Below are 24,013 nucleotides of genomic sequence, written 5' to 3' on the forward strand. Positions count from 1 at the left end.
CTGCGTGCTGCAACTACTGAAGCCCACGTGCCGCAACTACTGAAGCCCACGTGCCTAGAGCCCGCGCACCGCAACGAAGAGTAGCCCCCACTTGCTGCAACTAGGGAAAGCCCACGCGAAGCAACGAAGACCCAACACAGACAAAAATAAATAAATTAAATAAATAAATTAAAAAAAAAATCTGTCGAAATAACTTCAACCCTGTTTTTGGTTCATGGGGGGTGAGGGCCAGAGCCGAAGAAGAGACATGGGCAGGAGAAAAAGTCATTTTAATTTTTATTAAATATACTCTCTTGTCACAAATCTTTAAAATATATAAACATTATATATAAACAAAGTGTCTTCATGGCGTCAAAATGTAACTCCAAATCAGGCCAGGCAATCAGTGAGAGGGGTGACTGCCGAGGGTGCAGGTCCGACTGTGTGCAGGGCTGGGGGGGGGGGGTCGGGGCGATGCTGCCGAGGCTCGCTTGGCTGGGAGCCACCTTGGGGAGGCAAACTGGGGCCAGCAACCCTGGGGCACCCTCCCCGCTCCTGCCCAGCCTGCAGCTCAGAGGAGGGTGCTGCCTAACCATCTATTTGGTCTCACTCACCTGGGGTGGACCGCCAGTCCCTGCTGTTCTCGCCTGGGGGCCCTCACGTTCCCATCCTGTCTCCCTGTGAGGGACGCCCCTGCCTCTCCTGAGCACTGGGCAAGGCTGGGGGAGAAGGTGGGTCGGATGCTTACCCGACAGGACAGCCATCACAGGCTGCTTGGGCCCCCGGGAATGAGAGTCTGGGGACAAGACTGGGGCTGGCTGGTGGAAACATGCAGGAAGGACAGAAAGAGGGGTCTTCACACCCACGGGACTAAGGCAAGAAAAACAGAAACAGGACAGAACAAAGGGAGGAAATGAAAATCACAACTGGAAATGCATGTGTGGCAACAAAGATACCCTCTCAGACCCTTTCACACATCATGGCTACTGAGCCCACTGTGAAAACCGACCCTCTGGTGGTCCTGGTCCTGGAACCAGATTGGACTGGTCAGGGTTTACTGTGTCTAGACCCAGGGCCAGCCAAATTGCAAAACCAAACCAAAAAAAACCAAACTCCAAATGTCATTAGGAAACAGGTGTTTCCAAGTCCCTGTGATTCCCGGTGGGCTCTGGGGGGCCTCCTCTGTGAGACCAGATCTCTGGGGTACCCTGACTCTTCCAAGCTTCCTGCCCCCAGGCCAGATGCTGTCTCGGGCTCTCACTTTGGGAGAATCAAGGCGGCCAGCTGCCTCCATGTACTCCGTTCACGGGAAATCAGACAACCCCACGGGCCTTAAATTGCCCCATGTCCCAGCCAAATAACTGCTCAGGTGGGGAGCCAGGGATGTGCCAGATGCCATGGGTCCCCCCCACGAGCCCCCATGCCTTTGGGCAGAGGGTCAGGGCCTGAGGCCCAGCCTCCATTAGTGCAGCCAGTGGGGCGGGGATGAGAGCTTCCTGGCAACCCAGGCAGATGCTTCAGGCTGGGGCTCAGACCGAAAACCCATGGCAATTCCTCAAACCCTGTTGCCCGGAGGAGGCGTGACCCTCCGGAGAACATTACAAACTGGGGCGTGGGGGGGCGCAACAGAGGGGAAGACCCAATCCCAGGGGCCCGGGATAGAGTCTGGGATCGGGGTAACATTCTTAGGAGAAGGCTGTGCCCAAGCTGTAGACTGGGACAGACAAGGAGTTGTGTTACGGGGAAGTGGTGAAGGCAGGAAAGGCGGGTCAGGCAGGGCGGGGCGAGAGGCTGCATTTGTAGCCACAGCTGAGCAGGAGGCTGGTCTCATGGGGATAGGGCAGGAGGCCAGGCCTCAGCCCCACACTCTCTGGGGCTGCCCCCACTATGGACATAGACTCGGAACAACAAGGGGCAGGCGGGGTCTGGCTCTGAGCCCAGGGCGGACCAGGTCACTAGAACCAGGGGCCTGTCCAAGGACACAGAGTGCACCAGGAAGCAGTGCTGGCCCCTCATCACTCAGGGCGTTCACGGTAATACCTCCCGGGGCAGCCCCGGCCCTGCTGAGGCGGGAAGAGGAGAGCACGGGAGCTCCAGCCCCCCCGGTCCCAACAATGCACTTCGAGGGCCACTGGCTTTCCCCTCAGACCTGTGCGCACTGAGCCCAGGCCCCCCAGCTTGTTCCACAAGGCGCATCCGCGCACCTCCTGGGTGGAACCCAGCACACCCTTGCTCGCTGGGCTCAGAAACAGAAGGGGTCAGCGGTCCACCGCGAACTGAAGCTCGAGAGCAGCCGACCCCACTGGCCCCTAGCTCTGCAGGTGCCGCAGCAGGATCTGCATGAGGTCAAAGGTGGTAAAGCTGATGCCCACAGCGATGGGACCCTTGAGCCAGTTCATGCTCAGGCCTTTGTAGAGGCCGCGCACCACGCCCTCCTCCCGCATGATGGTGTGCATCGTGCGCGCGATGGAGGTGCGCTGGTGGCCCGTGACGCCGGCCGTCTGCATGCGCCGCCGCACCACGTCCAGCGGGTAGGAGGCCGACTGCCCGATGAGGCCCGCGCAGGCCCCGAAGATCATGCGCTCAAAGGGGTAGGGCTGCAGGCGGCCACTGTACTCTGCAGGGGAGGGGGGGAGGGGCTGTGAGAGCGATGGGAGGGGGCGCACACCCGTGCACCCCTGCGCCCCGTGCTCACATGCGCCGGCAGTGTCACAGCTGCATTTCAGGACTTGACCGGCTCTCCTGGGCCTTCCCACCCAGGCCATAGCTTCCCTACTTCCTCACCTACTGGTCCCTCGTTTTCAATCAAATTTGAGAGATAAAAGATTTTTACAAGACAGAAAAGCACAAAGAATCATATAACCAAGTCCTAAGACCAAGAACGAGCTCACACCCAGTCACTCTTGTTTCTCATCTAGTAAAGAAAAAACATCACTCAGTGGGAAGCAGCCGCATAGCACAGGGAGATCAGCTCGGTGCTGTGTGTCCACCTAGAGGGGTGGGATAGGGAGGGTGGGAGGGAGACGCGAGGGGGAGGGGATATGGGGACGTGTGTATACTTATCGCTGATTCACTTTGTTATACAGCAGAAACTAACACACCATTGTAAAGCAATTATACTCCAATAAAGATGTTTAAAGAAAAAAAAAAAAAAAAAAAAAAAAAAAAAAGGCTTCCCTGGTGGTGCAGTGGTCGAGCATCCGCCTGCCGATGCAGGGGACGCGGGTTCGTGCCCCGGTCCAGGAAGATCCCACATGCCTTGGAGTGGCTGGGCCCCTGAGCCATGGCCGCTGAGCCTGTGCGTCCGGAGCCTGTGCTCCGCAACAGGAGAAGCACAACAGTGAGAGGCCCGCGTACTGCAAAAAAAAAAAAAAAAACTGGAAAAAAAGAAAACATCACTCATGTCTGGAACCCTCTCCACAGCCCAGCCTGCCTGACAGGCACCCTCCCCTGGGTGCTGTGAGGGCAGGTGGGTTGGAGGGAGGAAGGGGCAGCAAGGGATCACAGGGGTTCTTTAAAAATGTGTTGTAAATTGGAAACTAGGAATTAAAAACAGGGAGATGCCCTACTCACTCAGCAGATTGGCAAAACATTAAAGAACCTGCCAGCACCACCAGGGGTGAGAAGGGGGCAGGGCGCCAGGGCAAGAGCAGTTACTGGAAGAGCAGAGGATGGAGAGTAAAACCAAAAAAACGGGGTCTCACACCCACACAAGGAGAGGAGCTCTTGATGTCAGCTGATCACAGAAAACCCACAAATGGCCTCACGGCACCCCAACGGGGGACATCCCCCCTCCACTGCTAAAAGGATGGGTCAGAGCTGCACTACCCAGAAGTGTAGGAGGTGACCGCTCACTTGCTTCCCATAACCAGGAAACAGCACAAGGCTTGTTCCCGCTACACAAAAGCACAGGTAGAAGGGTTTCCAACGGGGTTGAGGGGTGGAGCCCCACCCCTAATAAGGAGGCTCAGGGGAGTGGGGTTCTGGACAAGGGATCTCAGCTTTACCTGGACCATTTTCCTTCTTTAACAAAAAACATCCTGGAGCAAATAAGGCAGTTTGTTAATGACGGATCGGACCAGGAGGGGGGAAGTTATGGGTGGGGTTACAATGTTCTTTGTACTTTTCTAGTTTCTCAAAATTACCAAAACACACGAGGGCACTTCCCCTCCGTCTAGGTTTCACCCGTAGGCTTGTGTGAGCACCAGGGGCCTCCAGCCCTCTGGGTGACACTCTGGACTTCACAACGTTGCTCTCAAAATGAGGCATTAAAGGTCAGGAGTCCAGCTTCCCCGGGGCTGGCCTGATATGTGTCTTCTCATCCAGACCCTGGGCCCCCGGCCTGCCCCTCCCAGGGGAGTCTTAGTGCCCCTCTGCCTCCACCCGCCTCCAGCTCTGTGTGACCCGCGGAGGTGCTGCCCGGGCTCCACACTCCTGACCTCTGTGCAGGCTCTTGAGTGTCTCGTAGGTGAAGAAGCTCAGGCCGGCGTAGGGAATGACCCCCAGCACGGTGGGAATGAATCCGTGGTAGAGGGTCTTCAGCCCCTCTTCTCGGGAGATGCGGATGAAGACGTGAAAGATGTTGCTATACCTGCAGGACAGAGAGGGGGGCGGGGGGAGGCCTCAATTCACTAATTCTCGCCTCTTCCCACGTCAGCGGGGACAGGCCTGGATGCTGACCGACAGAACCTCACAGAAGTTCTGGCATTCGAGGGGGCCATGCACGCCCAAGGCCATAGCCACCTTCACCACTGGGATCACGCCGCTGTGCTCAGCGCTTGGCTGGGTCTGCCTCCACATGAACACTTCGGGTTGGATGGAAGCAGAAACTGATCCCCAAGCTAAGAGACCCAATTACGGCCTTTCTGCAACAGCTGTGGAGCCGCACACCTGGCCCGCCCTGCGGTACCGGGGGAGGGGGGGGGAGGGGGGGAGGGGGAGGTAGCAGAGCCTCAGCCCAGCTCTGTCTGCAGCTGGATGTGGAGGCCCAGACCCAAACCCCAGGGGCCCAAGGGAGGGAGCCCACCCGGGGACCCCACTAGACACAGAGCCCCCGCTGCTGGTGAAAACGTCGCTGTGCGTGTAGGACTCACATTTCCTTTGGGGTCACGGCCATCCGTGCCCTGACCAGGTCCAGGGGGTAGGTCAGCGAAGCGGCCGTCGTTCCAGCCAGTGCACCAGCGAGGAGGCGGGGCCAAGGGGGCAGGGCTCTGAAAGAGGGTCGGGGAGAAGGTCAGAGGCCAACGCCCCGGGTGCCTACAGGTCTGGGGGCGGGGAGGGATGGAGGAACGGCACTGGCTGCAAGGAAGCCAGCCGAGTTGAAGCGGGCGGCGCGGGGGAGAGTCTCTGGGTGGATGCCATTTTGAAGTTGCCCTGGCTGCCTCGCCTTTCCCCCTCCTCGTACGAATGAATGAACAACGAGCACCTTCCCTACCCGCTCTGGGGCACAGGTAGGATCAGTGGCCGTCCTGGGACTTAGGTTCTGAGGGGAGACCGGATAAACAAGAGAAGTTCTGAAACGCTGAGCAGGTGGAAGACAGGAGAACAGGGTGATGTACTCGCGCTGAGAGGGTTTTTTTTGGGGGGGGGGCCGGGAGGGAGGGCTCACTCTCCGCGGAAGCCGTAGTAGCTGCCCAGTAGGCGCTTGTACTCCTCGTGCGCGCTGAACTGGATGGCGGCGTAGGGCACCACGCGCACCATGGTGGCCGAGTTTCCGCGCCACAGGCTGAGGAAGCCTTCGTTGAGGTAGGTGAAGTAGAGGACCCGGAAGGCCTCCTGGGGGGAGGGCAGGGGAAAGGGGCAATGTCAGTGCCCTCCGTCTCTGCCTGAGCAGTGCCTTTGCTGGCAGAGCGCTGGACCTCCCTGCCCACCTTACGTGGCCCAGCCCTGCGCCTGGGGGGAGCCATCGTCCCCCTCCCCCGCATTCTCTGGGCTCTGCGCTAGGACCCCCGCACGCCCAGCCCCAGTCCTCCGGCCCTGGGAACTGGAAAGCGAGCCAGAGGGACCCAGGCTTGCAGAGCAGGCTCAGAGCCCCGCAGAGGGTGCTTTGTTGGCGTCTGGTAGTCTAGCTTTTAAAAATATTCTTCTTTTCCTTTATTAAGAAGGTAACACCTGCTCCGTGTTTAAAAATAAATCAAATATGACAACTGTGACTTTAGACTGTCAAGTCCTCTCACCACTACCCCAAGGATGCGGGGGGGGGGGTCCTCCCCTCAATTCCCAGGGTGGGCTGTGTCCAGGCAGAGCTCAGGGTGCAGATGGGTGGCCTTGGCCCTGGTGCCTGGCAAGGGAGGCCTTGGTCACCCGGCGGCCCTGGAGCTGGCCTGGGGCAGGGGTGGGGGAGAACCAATGGGAAAAAGCACCTTGAAAAACGCTTCCCCAACCTCTACCACCCTCCTCCTCTGCCGCTGCCAGCCCAGCAGGGTGGAGCTGAAGGTCCTAGAGCAGGGGCTCCGTGACCTAGTGGCTCACCTTGGCAGAAAATCTTTTCGAGGACACTGGAAAAAAACAAAACAAAACACAACAGAGAGTGTGAGATATGAAGGATGGGACCCTCCCCCCAGTCTGCATGACCCCCTCCGCAGGGGTCTGGTCTGAGCATGGGGAGTGAGAGCCTCCCCTGGGAATGCCTCCCCCCCAACCCCTACAAGGGCTGAGGTGGGGGCCTCCGCAGCAGAGTCAGCCTCCTCCCAGGAGCCTCGTTACCGCCCCCGGCCCACGTCCAGGCCCCTCTGCACACTGGCTTCTCCCCAGGAAGGGGAGCCCAGCTGCCACCTGACCCCCAGGACAGTGAGGATCTCTGTAGGGGCCTGTGGGAGGACGCACCCCTCCGGGGTTGACACCCAGCAGTCCCCACCCCTGCTGGACCCCACTTCTGCCAGACCCCTTTGGGGGAGGCATCCCAGCCATGTGGGGGTCAGCCAAGGGGCTCTGGCTCCTGCAGGACAAGGCCACGGGGGTGTCTGACATCTGCGGCCTGCCCTCTCTTCTCCACAGCCTGGCCCAGGCAGCCCTAGTGCCCACTCTCCCGCTCTCCAGGGCTGCCTGGCTCACGCCCCCCCCATCCCCCGCTTCCCAAGCGTCGGCTGTGTTCCCAGGATAGCCTTGCGCTCCCAGTCTGTGTGGACGTATGCACACCACCTGCCTTCGGAGTTACACCCAAGCTCCCTGTAGGGCGCTACGCTGAGCATCTGTTCCAGGAACAACACAGCTGCCTGGGTATGCACGCGCGCGTGCGTGCGTGCATGCGTGTGTGTGTGTGTGTGTGTGTGTGTGTGTGTGGTGGGGAAGGGACGTGTGCTCAGCTGCATGCCCGTCCTTTCCCACGTCAGCTCACTCCTCCACCCCCTCCTCCTCAGGGAGGAGGTTGATATCAATGCTCCTGTTATATGGATGAGGAAACTGAGGCCCAGCAGTCCTCTCCTCCCAAACAGCTGAGGGGCGGGGGTCCCAGGTTGTGACCGTCCTCCTTCCCAGCACCCCTCAGGCACTGGCCACCATCTGCAGGACAGAAAGGCCTCATCTTCAGGGGACCCTGTGCCTGCTCAACCCTAAGAAGGGAGGGAGATGGATTCTTGAACTGTGTCCTCCCCAGCGATATATCCATGTCCTCACCCCCCACACCTGTGAACACGACCTTAACTGGAAACAGAGACTTTGCAGATATAATTAAACTGAGGTCGCACTAGAGGAGGGTGGGCCCTAATCCAGTGACATGGGTCCTTATAAGAGGAGAGGACCCAGACACAGAGGGGAAGGCAGAGACTGGGGGGAAGCGGCCACAAGCCAAGGATGCCTGGAGCCACCAGAAGCTGGAAGAGGCCAGGAAAGGTCCACCCTCAGGGCCCCAGCAGGAACCAATCCTAGAGACACCTTGAATTTGGACTTTGGGCCTCCAGAAAGTGGGAGAATAAATTCCTGTTCTTCTAAGCTGCCTGGTTTGTGGTACTTTGTGATGTCAGTCCTAAACACTAACAGACTTTCTAAGTGGATTCTACAGAGGCGTTTTAGAAACCGCTTTGCAGAGCGGTCTGGGGGGCCGTGGAGGGGGAGGAGGGTTGCTTGGCAGCTTCTCTATCACACGGGATAGATGGACAGGCAGCGTTTACCTTGGAAGATTATTTTGGTTCGGTCCAGGGGAGCTACCGCCGTTTTGGCAAGAGCGCCAGCCAGGGCCCCTGACAGGAGGGAGCTAAGAACTTGCCTGTGATCACTCTGCAAGAAAACACACGAACACGCAGTCTGTCATCAGAGAGGGAGAGGAGGCGTCTGTTCTGCTCGGGAAAGTTTCCTGAGCGTCTACCTTCTCCCCCTGGTCCAGGGCTGACAGACACACAGTGGCCAGAGTGACACAGCCCTGCTAGGCCCTAAGCATGCTGGGCACGGGCTGAGCCATGGTGGGTCCAGCAGCCACAAAGCCTGGTGGGACACAGTGAAAACCTCCTGGGCCACAGGGACCAACCACATGAGAGGTCATGCACTGGCTGGGCTGTCCCGTGAGGTTCCAAGTTCTCGGAGACGGCCTACGACGGGACGAACTCCAAACATAAGCGTCACCCCTGACCTGTCCTACCTTCAAGCCTTGGTTCCACCCACCACCTGTGTGTGAGGGATTCTCCCGTTGCAGTGTTTCAGGGGAAAGGTTCCTGGTGGCCTGGGGAGTGGGTGGGGCATATTAGGCAAGCAGACCCTGACTGTTCAGCGGGTCTCCTTTCCACAACTTTCTATCAGGACTTCAGGGGCTGGCTGGCATCTGTGGCTCTTCATCCAGCCAAGGCAAGGGCGATGGTGCCAGACGTGGCTGACCAGCACTGTGCACTCCTGTGGCCAGCCTCAGAGCCAGTGCTTTCCCAAGTCTTCCTGTGGCTCCCCGAGCCCCGGCTCCAACAGCCCTCCTTCCCTAGAGGCCCAGGGAGACCTGAGTTGTCACACAGGAAGCCACCTGCTCATCGGGTTGGAGTCTCCATCCCCGCTGCTGACTCAGCCACAGAACTTTCTGGAAGTGCTCTTCTGGACACGCCCCACATGTCCTCACTCTGCAGCGCGCAAGGCTGGTGAGGAGCAGGTAGCTCAGTGATCCCGGGAATCTGTGAAGTCCGCTCGGACCAGGCGCCCTCAGGGGCCTAGAGACACATGGAGCGGGGCAGGGGCATGTACAAGCCTTCACCACTCCCCTCACGGGGCTGCCAGTCCACGGGGGGAGCCAGACATGAACTAACTCTTCAGACAAATGTGTGAAGAATCACCAATCTGGGAGGGGCTATGAGGAGGGGGCTCGGGGCTCCAGGAGAATGCGGGGTGAGGGGTAAGGAACCGAGGTTGAAGGATGAGGTACACCTAACTGCAGGGCGTGTGTGTGTGTGTGTGTGTGTGTGTGTGTGCGCGCGTGCATGCGTGTGTGACACTCTTAGAGGGGGAGGAACGCAACACTCAGAGGCCCCAGTGAGAAGGAGTGCGGGGCCCTGGGGGACCACAAGGAGGGTAGGGTGGCTGACACAGGGAAAGGGACGGGCACAGGGAAGAGAGAAGAGACGAAAGGTGGGTGGGGCTGGACCCCACAGAGTGTGGAGGCCTGACAATTAGGCTGGTCATTGCCTAAAGAGAAGTGGAGAAGTGTGGAAGGTGAACAGGCTATTTTAACTGGAACCAGAGAAGAGGCAGCTCCTGTGAAACCCAGGATGGAGATGGCAGAGGATGGGACCAGGGGAGGCTGCGAGAGGGGTGGGATGAAGGGGCATTTGCGGGTACAACTAGTAGCCTGGGTCCGAGTGGGCATGGTGGAGTCCAGGGCTACGCCCCAAGTTTGCTCAGCTCAGCGGGTGGCTCAGGGGTAAGGGCTGGGTCTGTCCACACTCCTGGCCTGAGTCTGGGCTCGGTGTTCCCTTCACCAGCCCAGCTGACCTCTCCCTAAAAGAACAGAGTCCCGCAGCAGTGTTTTCCCCTCTCAGTTTCTGAGGCCAAGCTTCACCAGGGGGTTCCGTCTTCTTGCTTCACAGAGGCCTGTCACGGGGGACCCCTGCCTTTTCTGGGTCACACAGCAAGGTTCTCGTCCTTTGGTCCTATTGGCTTTGAGGGTTGTGGACATCTGATGCCAGAAGGCTCAGCGGTGTTCCTGGCACCAGCTCCAAGGCCCTGTGCCTCAGTTTCCTCTCTGTGAATCAATGTGGTGACAGCTGACCTCGAGCCACCGTGAGCAAAGGGAATGCCCTAAGGGGAGTCTACGTGCTTTGTGGGCACCAGAAGTGGAGCCGATGTGTACCTTCCATCTCCTTCACCAGGTTACTTCCTGCGCAAGCTGTGGTGCTTACAATCACAAAGCGAGCTCTGCACATGGGGAACACACATCCTTAAACCCTAGCTCTCAGTGTGGCGCTCCAGGGACATGCTGTGAGCCTACTTCACATGCTTAGTGGAGGAGGCTGCTGCTGCCTTCGGCAGACGCTCCCACTGACTTCTTTTTTTTTTTAAAGAGGCATCGGGGCAGCACATAGCTTATTTATTTATTTATTTATGGCTGCGTTGGGTCTTCACTGCTGTGCGCGGGCATTCTCTAGTTGATGACAGTGGGGGCTACTTGTCATTGTGGTGTGTGTGCTTCTCACTGTGGTGGCTTCTCTTGTTGCGGAGCACGGGCCCCAGAGCGCGCAGGCTTCAGTAGCTGTGGCACGTGGGCTCAGTAGTTGTGGAGCACGGGCTTAGTTGCTCTGCAACATGTGGGATCTTCCCGGATCAGGGCTCGAACCCGTGTCCCCTGCATTGGCAGGTGGATCCTTAACCACTGCGTCACCGGGGAAGTTCCCACTGACCTTTTTTTTTTAAAAAAAAATTTTATTTTTTTGGCTATGTTGGGTCTTTGTTGCTGCACATGGGCTTTCTCTCATTGCAGCGAGTGGGGGCTACTCTTCATTGCAGTGCACGGGCTTCTCACTGCGGTGGCTTCTCTTGTTGCAGAGCACGGGCTCTAGGTATGTGGGCTCAGCAGTTGTGGCACACAGGCTTAGTTGATCTGCAGCATGTGAGATCTTCCTGGCCCAGGGCTCGAACCCGTGTCGCCTGCGCTGGCAGGCGGATTCTTAACCACTGCGCCACCAGGGAAGCCCCCCCAACTGATTCTTAAATGACCACAGCTGGCTTATTCTTTAAAGAGCTTGGCCGGCATAGGCATCACTGAATGGTCAAAGTCTCCATACCCGTCATATGGAGAGATCCTGCAAATGAAAAAGGAGGCAGGCAGCCCGACGGAGAGGAAACAGGTGATCCACAGATGGGATCCACACCAGTGGTGAACATCACAAGAAGATGCCTGGCTCCTTAACTAAAGAAATGGGACTTTGCAGAGGGAGCTCCCTGCACTGGGCTGGCCAAGCAGGCCAAGACTGACGTGGGTTGTGCCAGCCAGCGCAGAGGAAAACCGGCGCTGTGCGTGTCCCAGTGCACGTCAGGCACGGGGGCCTTTGCTGGGCGTGTCCGCTTGGCGGGATCCATCGGGCCAGTGGAGGGAAAGCCACATCTCCCTCACACTCTGACGCGAAGTTCACTCAACTGTGAGGGATGGGTGCCTGCTCTGGGGCTTGCCCCCGCCCCCGCCCCCAGCATGGTGACGGTGGCCCCGAGAACCAGTCCTCCTGCCCACCTGGCGTTCCACAGGGAGACCTGGAATTTGGGGAAAGGTCAGGAGGGCCAGAGGATGATGCTGCTTCAGGCTTTGAGCCCATGGACTTTGAGAACAGCCTGCGGGTGCCTGAGCCAGCCTGGCAGTGAAGGTGGGTTGGTTAGTCCATGTTCTAGGTTCAGCTGGGAGAACTTCTACTGGCTTCTATGGTGAACAAGCACAGGGCTGATCCAATTTCTTCTCTTTTTTCTTTTTCTTAAATATTTACTTATTTATTTATTTGGTCACGCCGGGTCTTAGTTGCAGCGGGTAGGCTCCTGCAGGTGCAGCTTACGGGCTACTTAGTTGCAGCACATGGGCTCCTTAGTTGTGGCATGTGAACTCTTAGTTGCAGCATGCATGTGGGACCTAGTCCCCTGAACAGAGATCGAACCTGGGTCCCCTGCATTGGGAGTGCACGGAGTCTTCACCACCATGCCACCAGGGAAGTCCCTGATCCAATTTCTTTATGAGGGAATAAGGCTTTTGTCTTCAGTTGAAGGGCGTAATCGGAGATGAATTTCAGAGCTGAGGGTAAACTCCTCCCTGGAGCGAGGAGTTCCCCTGCAGCCCACCCCACCTTTGGCTAATTCTTCTGCGTTGGCAAATCTGAGTGAGAAAAGGGGCTCAAGGACACCTTCGACATCCTAGCCAAATTTGAGCGAGGTTTTGGCTTCTTGCCAAGTGGTAGGGCAGCTGGATCCACAGCACAAATGGGGCTATAAAAATGGAATAGGAGGCGGCCTGCATCACTCCCCGGCCTCGCCCTCAGCGTGTTCAGGGGTGATTTGTAATGGGGTGCGAATACAGGAGAGGGACTGGGTGAGAATGCCCAATGGGGGGGGCCAGGGTACTTGCCTTTGAAGACACATGAGCGGGCAGGATGGGCTCAGCATCCTCACGCAAACGCACCACGCCTTCCTTCACACCATTACCCATTCCAGGCCTGCTCAGGACGGCGGGAGACTCAGTCCTGGGGAGCAAGAAGGGACGAGGTGAGAATCTGGCCTCCTCCACCAGCCTGGGGCCTCTGATTCATCCTCAAGTGGCCCGATGCCAGCATTGCCCCAGTGGCACGCTTCTCCTAACCTGGCTTCTGTCTCTCTGCAGGATAAAGACACCCGAACCTACATCTGGATGTCAGTCCCCTGACCTGACTGCTTAATCATTCACAAAAGCTCTTCTCATCAGCTCTTTTATTTCATCCTCACAAATGGGCCTCTGAGTCCTCTGTTTTTTTACCCTAGTACCAACTGCCCAGATTGGCTCAGAGAGGTTAAGCTGGCAGCAAGGTCACACAGCAGGAGGCAGGGGCGTGGCAGGGTGTAGGGTGTGGAGGCTGGAGGGCTCCACCTGCCCTGGAGCCCAATGCCCTCTGGGCTTATGCCAGCTTGGACCTGAGACTCCGTCCACAGAAATACTTTTAGAAAATTAATCTTTGTCCTACTGTGTGGCTGCCTGCCCTTTGCGGGCAAGTTATAGTAAAGTGTCCTAATACTTGAGGATTCCTCCCTGGAAACCTGTAAGCAGATAAGTTAGGGGGTCCCCGGAGAAAGAGAACCAGGAATGGCTCTCTTGACATAAGAGAAGCCATTTTGGCCCAAGCCATTTTGTGAGCTAAGCCTGGCAGCAATGCTTGCCTTTGAACAGGTCTCGGTAATTAATGATCTAAAGCGAACAAAGGAATGCAGGAACAGAGAAAAGGCAGTTAGACAGTAGTGCAGAGTCCTAGTTCCTCCTCAAGGGATAGACATAATAATAAACATATCTTTGAGTTCTCTGGGAACTAAGGCCCCCACCCAGGTGGAGGGTGGAATGATGTTGACCCTCTTGACTTCAATCAACTAAAGCTTGGACTCTGTGGACCTTTGCCCCAATTCTATGCTGAATTCTCCTCTGTTCAAGCCCCTTCATGAATATGCATGTACCCTGAGCTTAAAACTTCCCCAATTTTGCTGTTCGGGGAGACACTGCTTTGGGAAAGGTCCCCGGTGTTCCCCTTACTTGCTGAAAGTCATAATAAATCCTTCCTTTTCCCCTCCCCATCTTTGGCTTGGTTGTCTCTATTGGCTTGACACCACCAAGAGATGAACCCAGTTTTCAGGTAACACAGGCTCGTGTCCAAATTTCCTCTTATGAAAGAATGTCTTTTCCTCTTGTAAGGACACCAGTCCTATTGGATCGGGGTCCACCCTAACAACCTCAAGTAATACATCCTTCCTTCTCCCCATCTTTGACTTAGTTGTGTCTATTTGCTTGACACCCACCACGACGTGAACCCAGTTTTCGGATAACAAACCTACCTTTAACCTCCTAGTGCAGGCACACTCAAAGCTCAGCCAACCACACGGAGGGGACCAGGAGGAAAAAAGGATGAAGGACTGGTGTCACGGAGATGCCACTGGGCACCGGTATGCTTGGAGGTATCCCTTGCTTTAAAATCACCCAATGAATCAACATGCTTTCCTGTAAAATGATGCAAACGAGGCAGATGCCCCCCTGAGCCAGCTCTGGAAGCCCCTCCTGCCCTCCAGGTCCTCCCAGGCACCCGCTGGTACGAAACATCCTAGGAAGCACAAGCAGGATTCTGTTCCAGGTGGCCTCTGCCGCTGTTTCCTACCTAAAATGGTCCCTGGCTCGGGGATGAACAGCTGCTTCTAAGACGGGGCCAGAAACTCAACGATGAGCCTGGACCACCCTGAGGTGTCAGGCAGGAACCAAAGTCAATGGGACTGTGAAAATGGGACACAAAGGCAAATCAAAGAGCTCCTCGTGGCCAAAGCAGGAATGCTGAGCAACAAAATCAATAAAGCAGTGTTGGGTTTTTTTTGTTTGTTTTTTTGTTTTTGGCTGCACCAAGGCATGAGGGATCTCAGTTCCCCAACCAGGGATCGAACCCGTGCCCCCTGCAGTGGAAGCACGTAGTCTTAACCACTGGACCACCAGGGAAGTCCCAGAAGTGTTGGATTATAACCCAAAGTGTAAGATAAATAGCCGAGAGTCCACATGGATATAAATAAATGATTGAATAAATAAATAAATGAGGGAGAAGAGACAAATCTCCCAGGCAGAAGAATCCCAAATAAATTACGCAGATGCTCAGTGCTGGAGGAAGGGAAGCGTAAGCACGACCCCTTAGGTGTGGGCCACGTGGCAACTTCCTTCCAAAGGGCACAGCACAGAAAGGGGGGAAGGGAGTAACCTTACAGTGAGGACACCTGACAGACACCACCTCAGCCACGTGATCAAGGTCAACACCACAGTGATAAGTCACACTGATGGCGCGTGCCCAGGACACGTGTGTGTGTGTGTGTGTGTGTGTGTGTGTGTGTGTGTGTGTGTGACGAGAAAGGCACTTCCCCTCTGTGGTCCTCTGCTCCAAAGCCCAGTCCAACCATGAGAAAAACACCAGACAAATCCCAACCAAGGGCCAAGGGCCATAGAACACCTGACCAGTTCTCATCAAAACCGTCAAGGTCGTCGAAACCAAGAAAGTCTGAGAAACTATCTTAGCCCAGAGAAGCCTAAAGAGATGTGACGACTAAAGGTAATGTGAGGATCCTGGGACAGAAAAAGCACATTAGGGAAACACTAAGGAAATGTGAATAAACAATGGACTTCAGTTAATAATAATGGATCAGTATTTGTACATCAGTTGTGACAAATGTACCATACCAAAGGAAGATGTTATTAATACGGGAAACTGGGTATGTGCGGTGGAGGGGAACTCTGTATTACTTTTGCAATTTTTCTATAAACCTAAAACTGCTCACAGACAAACAAACAAACAAAGAGAAACTAGGCCTTAGGGATCTTTTCCAGCCAGTGGCTGGGGTGTCAGTCTGTGGAGGACACCGTGACTCTATCACCCTCCATGCGTCCGGCTGCTGCTCAGTGGCACCCCCCAACACTCTGGACCCCGGGGGACTGTCCTCACACCTGGGCACCCGGATGCAGATGGTGCAGTCTTTCTTTGTTTCTTCTGGCTGCGCTTCGCAGCATGTGGGATCTTAGTTCCCCGACCAGGGACCGAACCCGTGCCCCCTGCAGTGGAAGTGCGGAGTCCTAACCACTGGACCGCTGGGGAATTCCCAGTGCAGCCTTTCTTAGGGCTGGGTCAGGCGTGGTGAATGTGGACACGTTCTGCAAAACTGCCCTCCTGAGAAAGGATCCAGCCCTTTAGTCCCGGCCTCATACAGTCTAGAGTCTGAGCACTTGCCTCCCTCCCTCCCCTGGCCCCGGCCCAGGGCCTGCCCTGGGAGCTCTGCAGAGGGCTCAGACAGAGCCTCGGTGTGGTGGATGCAAACAGAAACAAAGGCACCACACAAACCAGTGCAGACCTACAAAAGCGTGTCACTGCAGGTGACAGAGCGCCAAGGCTGAGTCCCGGGAAGGCACCTGCAGGGGGCTGAATGGTGGCCCCCCCCACCCCCGCCCCAAGACATGTCTCCCTGGAATCTGTGAATGTGGCATTATTTGAAAAAAGCCTTCACAGATGTAATTAAGGTAAAGATCTAGAGATCCTTACCCTGGATGAGGGTAGGTCCTAACAACATGACAAGTGATCTGATAAGAGACAGGAGAACAGATACAGGCAGGGAGGCCGTGTTTAGACAGTGGCAGAAATTGGAATGATACACACAAGCCACAAGCCAAGGAACACACAAAGCATAAAAGCTGGAAGAGACAAGGAGGAATCTTCCCCTAGAGCCTTAGAAGTGGCTCTACAGGAGGATTAATTTGGGATTTCTGACCTCCACAACTGTGAGAGAATAAACTTCTGTTGTCTCAAGACAGTTGGTGGCGAAAGGAATCTAAGATCCTTTCTGGAGGAGAAGCTGGGGTGCCTCAGGCCCCCCAACCCCAAGCAGAAGGGGCAGCCAGAGTCTGCAAGCTGCTTCCCTCGGGGCCCGGTGCCTCCAGGAAGCTCTCCAGGATTGCAGGGCAGAGAGAAGGAGATTCCTGTCCTGGGGCAGTGGTGGGGTTGGGGGTGGGGGAGGTCTCAAGTTTTTGCCTCTTAGGCCAAAGGCTATTTTCCTAGGAAGTAAAGAGCTCTTTGCCCTTTCATAAACAAAAACAAAAAAACTCAAGACAAAGGCAAAGAAACAGCCCGGTCACTGGGAAGGAAAAAAAATAACTTAAAAACATGACAGGTACCAGACTGCACTCATAATGAGAAAAGTGCGTTTAACCTTTGGTGGGGGGCTGTTGGCATGTGTGGGGACAGTAATGCAACTGGTAGATGAGACTGAGGCAGATTGCGGGGAGCATCTCTCTGCAGGTGATTTAGCAGACGCCTTGGAACGTGTGCTGTGCCCCCAGACAGGTGAGCATGAAGCCTCATGGGCCAGTAAGGCCACAGCCAGGTGCTGGTCCCAGTGAAGGTATGAAGGTCTGGATAGGAAGCTATGGGGGAGCGAGGAGAGGGGGACAGGGAGAGTGTGTGACCTAAGCCCTCACAGGAGGATGCCACCCAGCCTGTCACTAATGAGTGAACCTACCTGAACCCAGGTGGGAGGCTGTCCCGATGCAAAGACTGGAAGCAGACCAGGTGTTTATAGAGTGCTGTCAACAGTGATGGGGGGCTTCCCTGGTGGCTCAGTGGTTAAGAATCTGCCTGCCAGTGCAGGGGACACGGGTTCGAGCCCTGGTCCGGGAAGATCCCACATGCCGCAGAGCAACTAAGCCCGTGCGCCACAACTACTGAGCCTGCACTCTAGAGCCCATGAGCCACAACTACTGAGCCCGTGAGCCACAACTAATGAGCCCGTGAGCTGCAACTACTGAAGCCCGTGTGCCTAGAGCCCGTGATCCGCAACAAAGAGAAACCACCGCAATGAGAAGCCCGCGCACCGCAACGAAGAGTAGCCCTCGCTCGCCGCAACTAGAGAAAGCTCGCAAGCAGCAATGAAGACCCAACGCAGCCCAAAAATAAATAAATAAATAAATTTATTAAAAAAACCCCAAAAAAACAGTGATGGGGACTCTCCATACAGGGGAGGAGATAAGGGCACGGAGGGAGCCTGACTGTGGATGTACGTACTTTCCAGCAGTTGGCATTTTGCCTCCCGCCACTCACCTCTTCAAGAATAACAGAGGACACAACCCACGTGTGGCTGACCCAACCCCCGCTGTGCCCTTCCCAGGTCAGAGCCCCTCCCCCTGCACTCAGGCACCCCTGCCATGCCCCCTACTGGCTTCCTTCCCCCAAACTGCCACAAGGTTCTGAATTTACCCCCCAACCTGCCCCGAGGCCTCCCTCACTGAAATGGGGTTCCCACTGCCCACACAGCAGTGGACACAACTGTCCATACTCAGGACAGTTGCCAGGCTCCCTCTGCCACCAGCGTGGGGTCACTGTGCCTGGGACTTCTCCGCGCCCAGCCCCCCAGGTCGGGCCCCCTTATCTGTGCCCAAGAACATGGGCTCTTTTGAGTGTTGTCTGGAGTCCATCATTGGTCAGATGGTGACCAACAGCCCATGTGGCTGAGGGTGAGGCCCAGAGTATATGGAGGGTGGCCTCAGCTGGCGCTTGAAACTCTGAGGCCGGAGCCCCCTCCCTCCCGACTTCCTCCAGCCCCTGCGGCCCCTGCTGCCTCCCTCCAGGGCAAGAGGCCTGGGCTCTGCACCAAGGCAGGCAACTGGGCCAGATGGTTTCTCCACATTCTTTTGTTTCTATTGTACCTTGTCCCTTCTGTTGTTGCCAGTAATACCAAAATTTTTTTTTAATTATATTTATTTATTTATTTATTATTATTATTTTTTGGCTGCGTTGGGTCTTCGTTGCGGCGTGGGCTTTCTCTAGTTGAGGTGAGCGGGGGCTGCTTTTCGCTGCAGTGCGCAGGCTTCTCATTGCGGTGACTTCTCTTGTTGCAAAGCACAGGCTCTAGGCGTGTGGGCTTCAGTAGTTGTGGCACGAGGGCTCAGTAGTTGTGGCTCGCGGGCTGTAGCGCACAGGCTCAGTAGTTGTGGTGCACGGGCTTGGTTGCTCCGCGGCATGTGGGATCTTCCTGGACCGGAGCTCGAACCTGTGTCCCCTGCATTGGCCGGCGGATTCTTAACCACTGCGCCACTGGGGAAGTCCCTCTTGTTCTGTTTTTGTTTTTTTACCCGGCTCTGCCCCGACCCTGCTGGCCTTGTCTTGTCTGAAATAGCAGAGGCTGCTGGATAAGCACCTTCTTCAATAACGCCCTGCCAAGAATTCTGGCTTCACACCTGTAGGGGTTACGTGAGGTCTTCCGAAGTTCATGTCCACCCAGGACCTCAGGAAGTGACTTTATTTGGAATAGGGTCTTTCAGGTATTATTAGTTAAGGATATCAAGATGAGATCACCTTGGGGACTTCCCTAGTGGTCCAGTGGCTAAGACTCCATGCTCCCAATGCAGGAGGCCCGTGTTCGATCCCTGGTCAGGGAATTAGATCCCACAACTAATCCCACAATTAGCCACAACTAAAAGACCCTGCATGCTTCAACAAAGATCCCATGTGCTGCAACTAAGACCCTGTGCAGCCAAAATAAACAAACAAACAAACAAACAAATTAATTAATTAAAAAGATGAGATCAGGGCTTCCCTAGTGGCGCAGTGGCCGATGCAGGGGACGTGGGTTCATGCCCTGGTCCGGGAAGATCCCACATGCCACGGAGCAGCTAGGCCTGTAAGCCATGGCCGCTGAGCCTGCGCGTCCGGAGCCTGTGCTCCGCAACGGGAGAGGCCACAACAGTGAGAGGCCCGTGTACCGCAAAATAAATAAATAAATAAATAAATAAATAAAGATGAGATCATCTTGGATTTGGTGGACCCTAAATCCAATGATGGGTGTCCTTATAAGAGGTCTCACACACACACACACAGGGAAGAAGTCCATGTGAAGATGGAGGTGGAGATGAGGGTGATGTGGCAACAAGCCAAGGAACTCAAGGACTGCCTCTGGCAGCCACCAGAGACGGGGAAAGATTCCCAGTAGGAACCAACCCTGCTGCCTTAGTCAGTTCTGGCTGCTGTGACAAAACACCACAGGCTGGGTGGCTTATAAACAACAGAAATGTATTTCTCACGGTTCCAGAGGCTGGGAAGTCTAAGGTCAAGGTGCCAGCAGCTTTGGTGTCTGTTCAGAATGCTCTTCCTGATTCACAGATGGTGGCCTCTCTGGGTCCTCACATAGCACAAGGAGCAAGGGGGTTCTCTTGGGCCTCCTTTATAAAGCCATTAATCCCATGCATGAGGGCTACACCCTCATAACCGAATCATCTCCCAAAACCCCACCTCCTAATACCATCACACTGGGGATTAAGTTTCAACATATGAATTTTAGGGGAGACGCAAGCATTGAGTCTATAGCACCGGCCGACACCTTGATTTTGGACTTCTGAACTCCACAACAGGGACAGAATAAACTTCTGCTGTTTTAAGCCACCAGCCTGAGGTTATTTGTTATGGAAGCCCCAGGAAACTAATACAGCAAGAGTCTGAGACCAAGGCCCCCCAAGTGTGTACTGTCCCTCGGCTAGTGACCTGCCCATGACCCCGAGGTCACTGCACCTCTCTCTGGACCTCACAGGTTGCCCAGCTGGCAGAACTTCAACAGAAAACCTGGCTTCTCCTGATCTTTGTTGAGACCCTGGAACCCAAGCACTCAGCTGCAGCAAAAGGTATTCGGTGAAGAAAACAAATGTTGACAAGCATATTTTAAAAATAGCACAGGGACCAGGGAGGGGCCCCTGGGGGAACATTCTACTTCTTAAACTGGGTGGTGGTTTCGTTATTCTTTCTACCGTCTTTCTTTTCATGCACACATTACATACTTGTATTATTAAGAAGTATTTCACACTTAAAATAAAAAATACAATGCATTTTTAAAAGAGCTGGCTTGCAAAACCCAAACAAGCTAATAGCTCTGATCATCTCAATATTCCTCTAATGTCTAATTGTCAAAATAGAAGAACCAAAAAACGGGATGACACATGGGAAAAGGCCTGCCCTCAGTCTGATGACGCCCTCCACCTGGCACCAATAGTGGGAAATCACTGACAACTCAAGAAAATCTCAAGACAACTTCTCAAATAGATTTAACATCTGACTTGTCTCAATCTCATCTGACACCTTCCTTCTTTTGCCGGATCCCGGTGCTTAAAAAAAAAACAAAAAACAGAGCAACAGCCAACTTCTCAGACCTCCCCTCCTGGGACTCCAGGTGACACCTGCATCTCCTTCTCTAGAAGGACCGCCTTCCCTCCACCCCAACCCCCAAGGTTTCCTTCAGAGCTCTGCAGAGGAGGGACTCAAATATTTCTTGGACTGAGCTTTAGACTCTGGAAGAGAAACAGAAATCTAATGTTTAATCACCACTCCCATGGGCCAGAACACCTCAGAGACAAGATAAGAAGACTGGAGAGAGCAGAACACTTGATAATAACCGTCCTGGCTGCTGGGGGAGGAAACAGGCATTCCAACTTCACAGCTGAGAGAATACTGATGACAGCACAGCCTCCACAGAGGAACATTAACCATTTAAATGGACATGCGCTTTGGCCTGGCCACTCCTAGGAAGTTGCTGCAGTTGGATGTCAAACTCCATGAAGACAGAGAGGTTTCCACGCGTCTGTGCACTGCTGGAGCCCCACACACGTTTACTACATATTTGCTCATGCAAAATTCTATCTATCCATTGCAGCTCGGTTTGTAAAAGCGAAACACCAGCAACAACTTAAACAGCCATCAGTAAGGGACTTGTTTTAAAATCACTTACCCTTTTGGTAAAATTTGATAGAAATTTACCAGTGGTTTAAAAGGGGTGGTGAGGGGGAATATGCACATCTTCCCCACAACCATAGACTATCTCTGGAAGGGAACATTATCATACAGGAGAAACTATTAACAATGAGGGCCTCCAGAGGGGGATGGGGAACCAGCATGGGGAGACCTGCCTGTTTTTTACTGTTATGCCCTTTTGTACTGTTTGATTTTATTTATTTTTTTACCATGTACATCAATGACCTTGTCAAGGTTTATTCATATATTCGCACGTGTGTGTGTATATATATAATATATGCACGTACATACGTATATATAAAATGTGTGCATGTGTATATATGTACATATATATATGCATATACCTACACATACACACACATTTTAAACGACTCCTTTTGAATTTGGACAGAAAATCCCAATGGCTTCAGTTTCCACTGAAGCCGAAGGTGACAAGACCCTCCAGAACATTCCAGCACCATCTTTGCAGGGAGAGACAGGAGAGGGATAAGAAGTACTATGCAAGCGTTACAGGAAACGGCATGTTATTGCTTTTTTAACAGTAAAGCCACCAGCCTCTTTCCATACTGCACACTTGCAAATCACCCTCCAGGGAACTTGAAAAGTTCCAGAAAAATCTTTATGCCCAGCACCATGCCAGGCTCCAGTTTTGCAGTTTGTGTCTAAGCAGCTGAAACATTAGCTCTCTCACTCTGAAGAGTGTTGCCTTACTCTCTCAGTTTATCAGCTTTAAGTCCCCAGGAGCTCTCCCGGGTCAGTGAGGGGCCTCAGTCTGTAAGAGCTGGGCCAGAGGGTGGAAGCCCAGCAAACCCCACCACCCCAGGCGACCCTACCAGCTGGGCCTGCGGCACCCTAGGTGTTGAAGCCCAGCTGCCACAGGGCCCCCGTCTCCACCAGCCCCAGGGCTCTGAGACACGTGTTCAGAAAGCGACCAGGGGCCGCCCCTTCCAGCTCAGCCTTTCCCGACCCAGTCAAAGACAGGACTCCTGAGGAACAGCTGCAGGGAGGGGTCCCCTCCCCTCCCCTCCCCTCCCCTCCCCTCCCCTCCTCTCCTCTCCCCTGCCAACCCCTCAAAGATAAACACAACAGATGGGCAAAAGTGGAGGAGGTCCGCAGAGAAGGGTCAGCAGCAATGCTCAGGAAGGGGTGGGCAATGCCACCCCAATTCAAATCGCTTTAGGTTTATTGCTGGTAAAATGGAGATAATTCCAGTTTTGTCTGGCCCATGGGATTATTCTAAGCCCGGAAATCACTTTAGAGACTGTGATAAGTGAAAAGATAACATCTGGGTGCGCTTTTCCTTGGGGGTGGGGGTGGAGGTTGTAATGATTCTGAGATAGCAAGGCTTGGGTGAATGTTGGAAAACCTGGATTACGGAGGGGGCACAAACACAGGTGAATGTGGAAGAAAGTACGGGTGGGTGCACAGACTGGGGATGTTCGAGTCAGAGGGGGTTGCCAGGGGTACTGGGCAGGCATGTGCATGTGTGGAGGGAGTACCTGAGGGCACTGACCCAGATTACTTAAGGTGGGGGGCAGTGAGAGGGGCCCAGACTTGGCTGTGAGAAAAGCCAGCGAGGGGATAGGAACAAGCACAGATGTGAGTGGGGGACGGTGAGTCTGGGGTCACAGGCTCAGGTGTTGGGTGTGGAGGTGCAGGCCCAGGTGTGGTGGCGCGGGGACCGGGTGTGTGTGTGTGAGGATGCCCTGTGGTGTGGGGCTGTCATCTGGGGAAGTCTCAAGCGACGTGTCGGTGGGTGTTCATGAGCGGGGGCGCGGTGTCAGGTGTGTGAAGGGGAATGTAAGTGCGGGCACAGAGTCAGATGCGTGTAGGGGTGCAGAGTTAACTGTACGAGGCGCCTGGGGGCGCGGCCCCAGGGGTGTGGGGGATGTCAGCGAGGCGGACAGTCTCAGGTGTATGAGGGGAGATGTCAAAGAGAAAGGATGTGGTGTCAGGTATGTGTGGGCTGACGGAGAGAGGCTCCGATCCGGCTGTGGGAGCCCCAAGGGGGCACCAGACTAGCGGTGTTGGGGGCGGGGGGGGGGGAGGCTTTAACCTCTCCCAGTCCCCGCGATGCTGCTGTCACGCCCCGCCTCGTCCGCCCCCGCCCCGGGCCCATGACAGCAATGGGCCTCGCCCTAGGTCGGCCCGAGGGGCGCGGGCCCCCTCGACGCCTGCGCCGCCCCGCGCCCCGCGTGCCCCCTCACCGACTGGGACGTGTCGCTGCCGCCGCTGCCGCCGCCGCCACCTCCAGCCGCCACAGCCCCGCCTCGCGCACCCTCCGCGCGCGCCGCGGGAGGGGTCCACGCCGTACTCCGATTGGCTGCGTGCTGGCCAACCATCTCTGGAGACAGCTGAGATTGGTAGACATGAAGCGGACGGGCAGCTCCTGAAGCCAATCATTGAGGAGAAGAGGCGGGGCTATCGGGAGACACAGTGGGTCCCCAGGGTGGTCCTGCTGGGCGCGAGGTGCTGGGAGGCTAGGGCCTGGAGGCGGGCGAAGATTGGAGCTTTGGAAGAAGACGGGCATCCCTGGTGACCAATCGCTGCGGAGTAAGGGCGGGGCTCCGAAGAAGCTGGCGCTACTGGCGCAAGAGGAACGGAGGGCGTAG

The 24,013-nt window shown here is 55.2% G+C and overlaps 1 protein-coding gene across 3 annotated transcripts; it reads right to left on the reverse strand.

Moving 5' to 3' along the window:
• Positions 1–259: 259 nt before the first annotated feature.
• On the reverse strand, positions 260–23,875 carry SLC25A42 (solute carrier family 25 member 42). 3 transcript variants are annotated; one of them, XM_033401382.2, is made up of 8 exons: positions 23,609–23,831; positions 12,488–12,602; positions 8,088–8,193; positions 6,451–6,476; positions 5,588–5,754; positions 5,073–5,189; positions 4,419–4,570; positions 260–2,596 (listed from the first exon to the last, which is right to left on the reverse strand). In XM_033401382.2, exons 1-8 carry the CDS (start codon positions 23,770–23,772, stop codon positions 2,289–2,291), a joined length of 1,155 nt encoding a protein of 384 aa, XP_033257273.2. In that variant the 5' UTR covers positions 23,773–23,831; the 3' UTR covers positions 260–2,288. The 3 variants fall into 3 exon arrangements, with proteins under 3 accessions (XP_033257273.2, XP_004277553.1, XP_049564073.1); XM_004277505.4 differs by lacking the exon at positions 23,609–23,831 and adding an exon at positions 13,933–17,300; XM_049708116.1 differs by lacking the exon at positions 260–2,596 and adding an exon at positions 3,092–3,335 and having other exon boundaries at positions 23,609–23,875.
• Between the last annotated feature and the right edge of the window lie 138 nt (positions 23,876–24,013).

Source organism: Orcinus orca, chromosome 3 (genome assembly GCF_937001465.1).
Source record: "Orcinus orca chromosome 3, mOrcOrc1.1, whole genome shotgun sequence".
NCBI lineage: Eukaryota > Metazoa > Chordata > Mammalia > Artiodactyla > Delphinidae > Orcinus > Orcinus orca.

Bases quoted from the DNA above. Each gene is read 5' to 3' on its own strand.
- SLC25A42 (XM_033401382.2), bottom strand. From the start codon at position 23,772: ATGTCTACCAATCTCAGCTGTCTCCAGAGATGGTTGGCCAGCACGCAG. The intron at 12,603-23,608 runs GTGAGGGGGCAC...CTTGCTCCCCAG, and splicing joins GCAGCGACACGTCCCAGTCG to GACTGAGTCTCCCGCCGTCC. The intron at 2,597-4,418 runs GTCAGGAGTGTG...CCTCCCCTGCAG, and splicing joins ACTCAAGAGCCTGCACAGAG to AGTACAGTGGCCGCCTGCAG.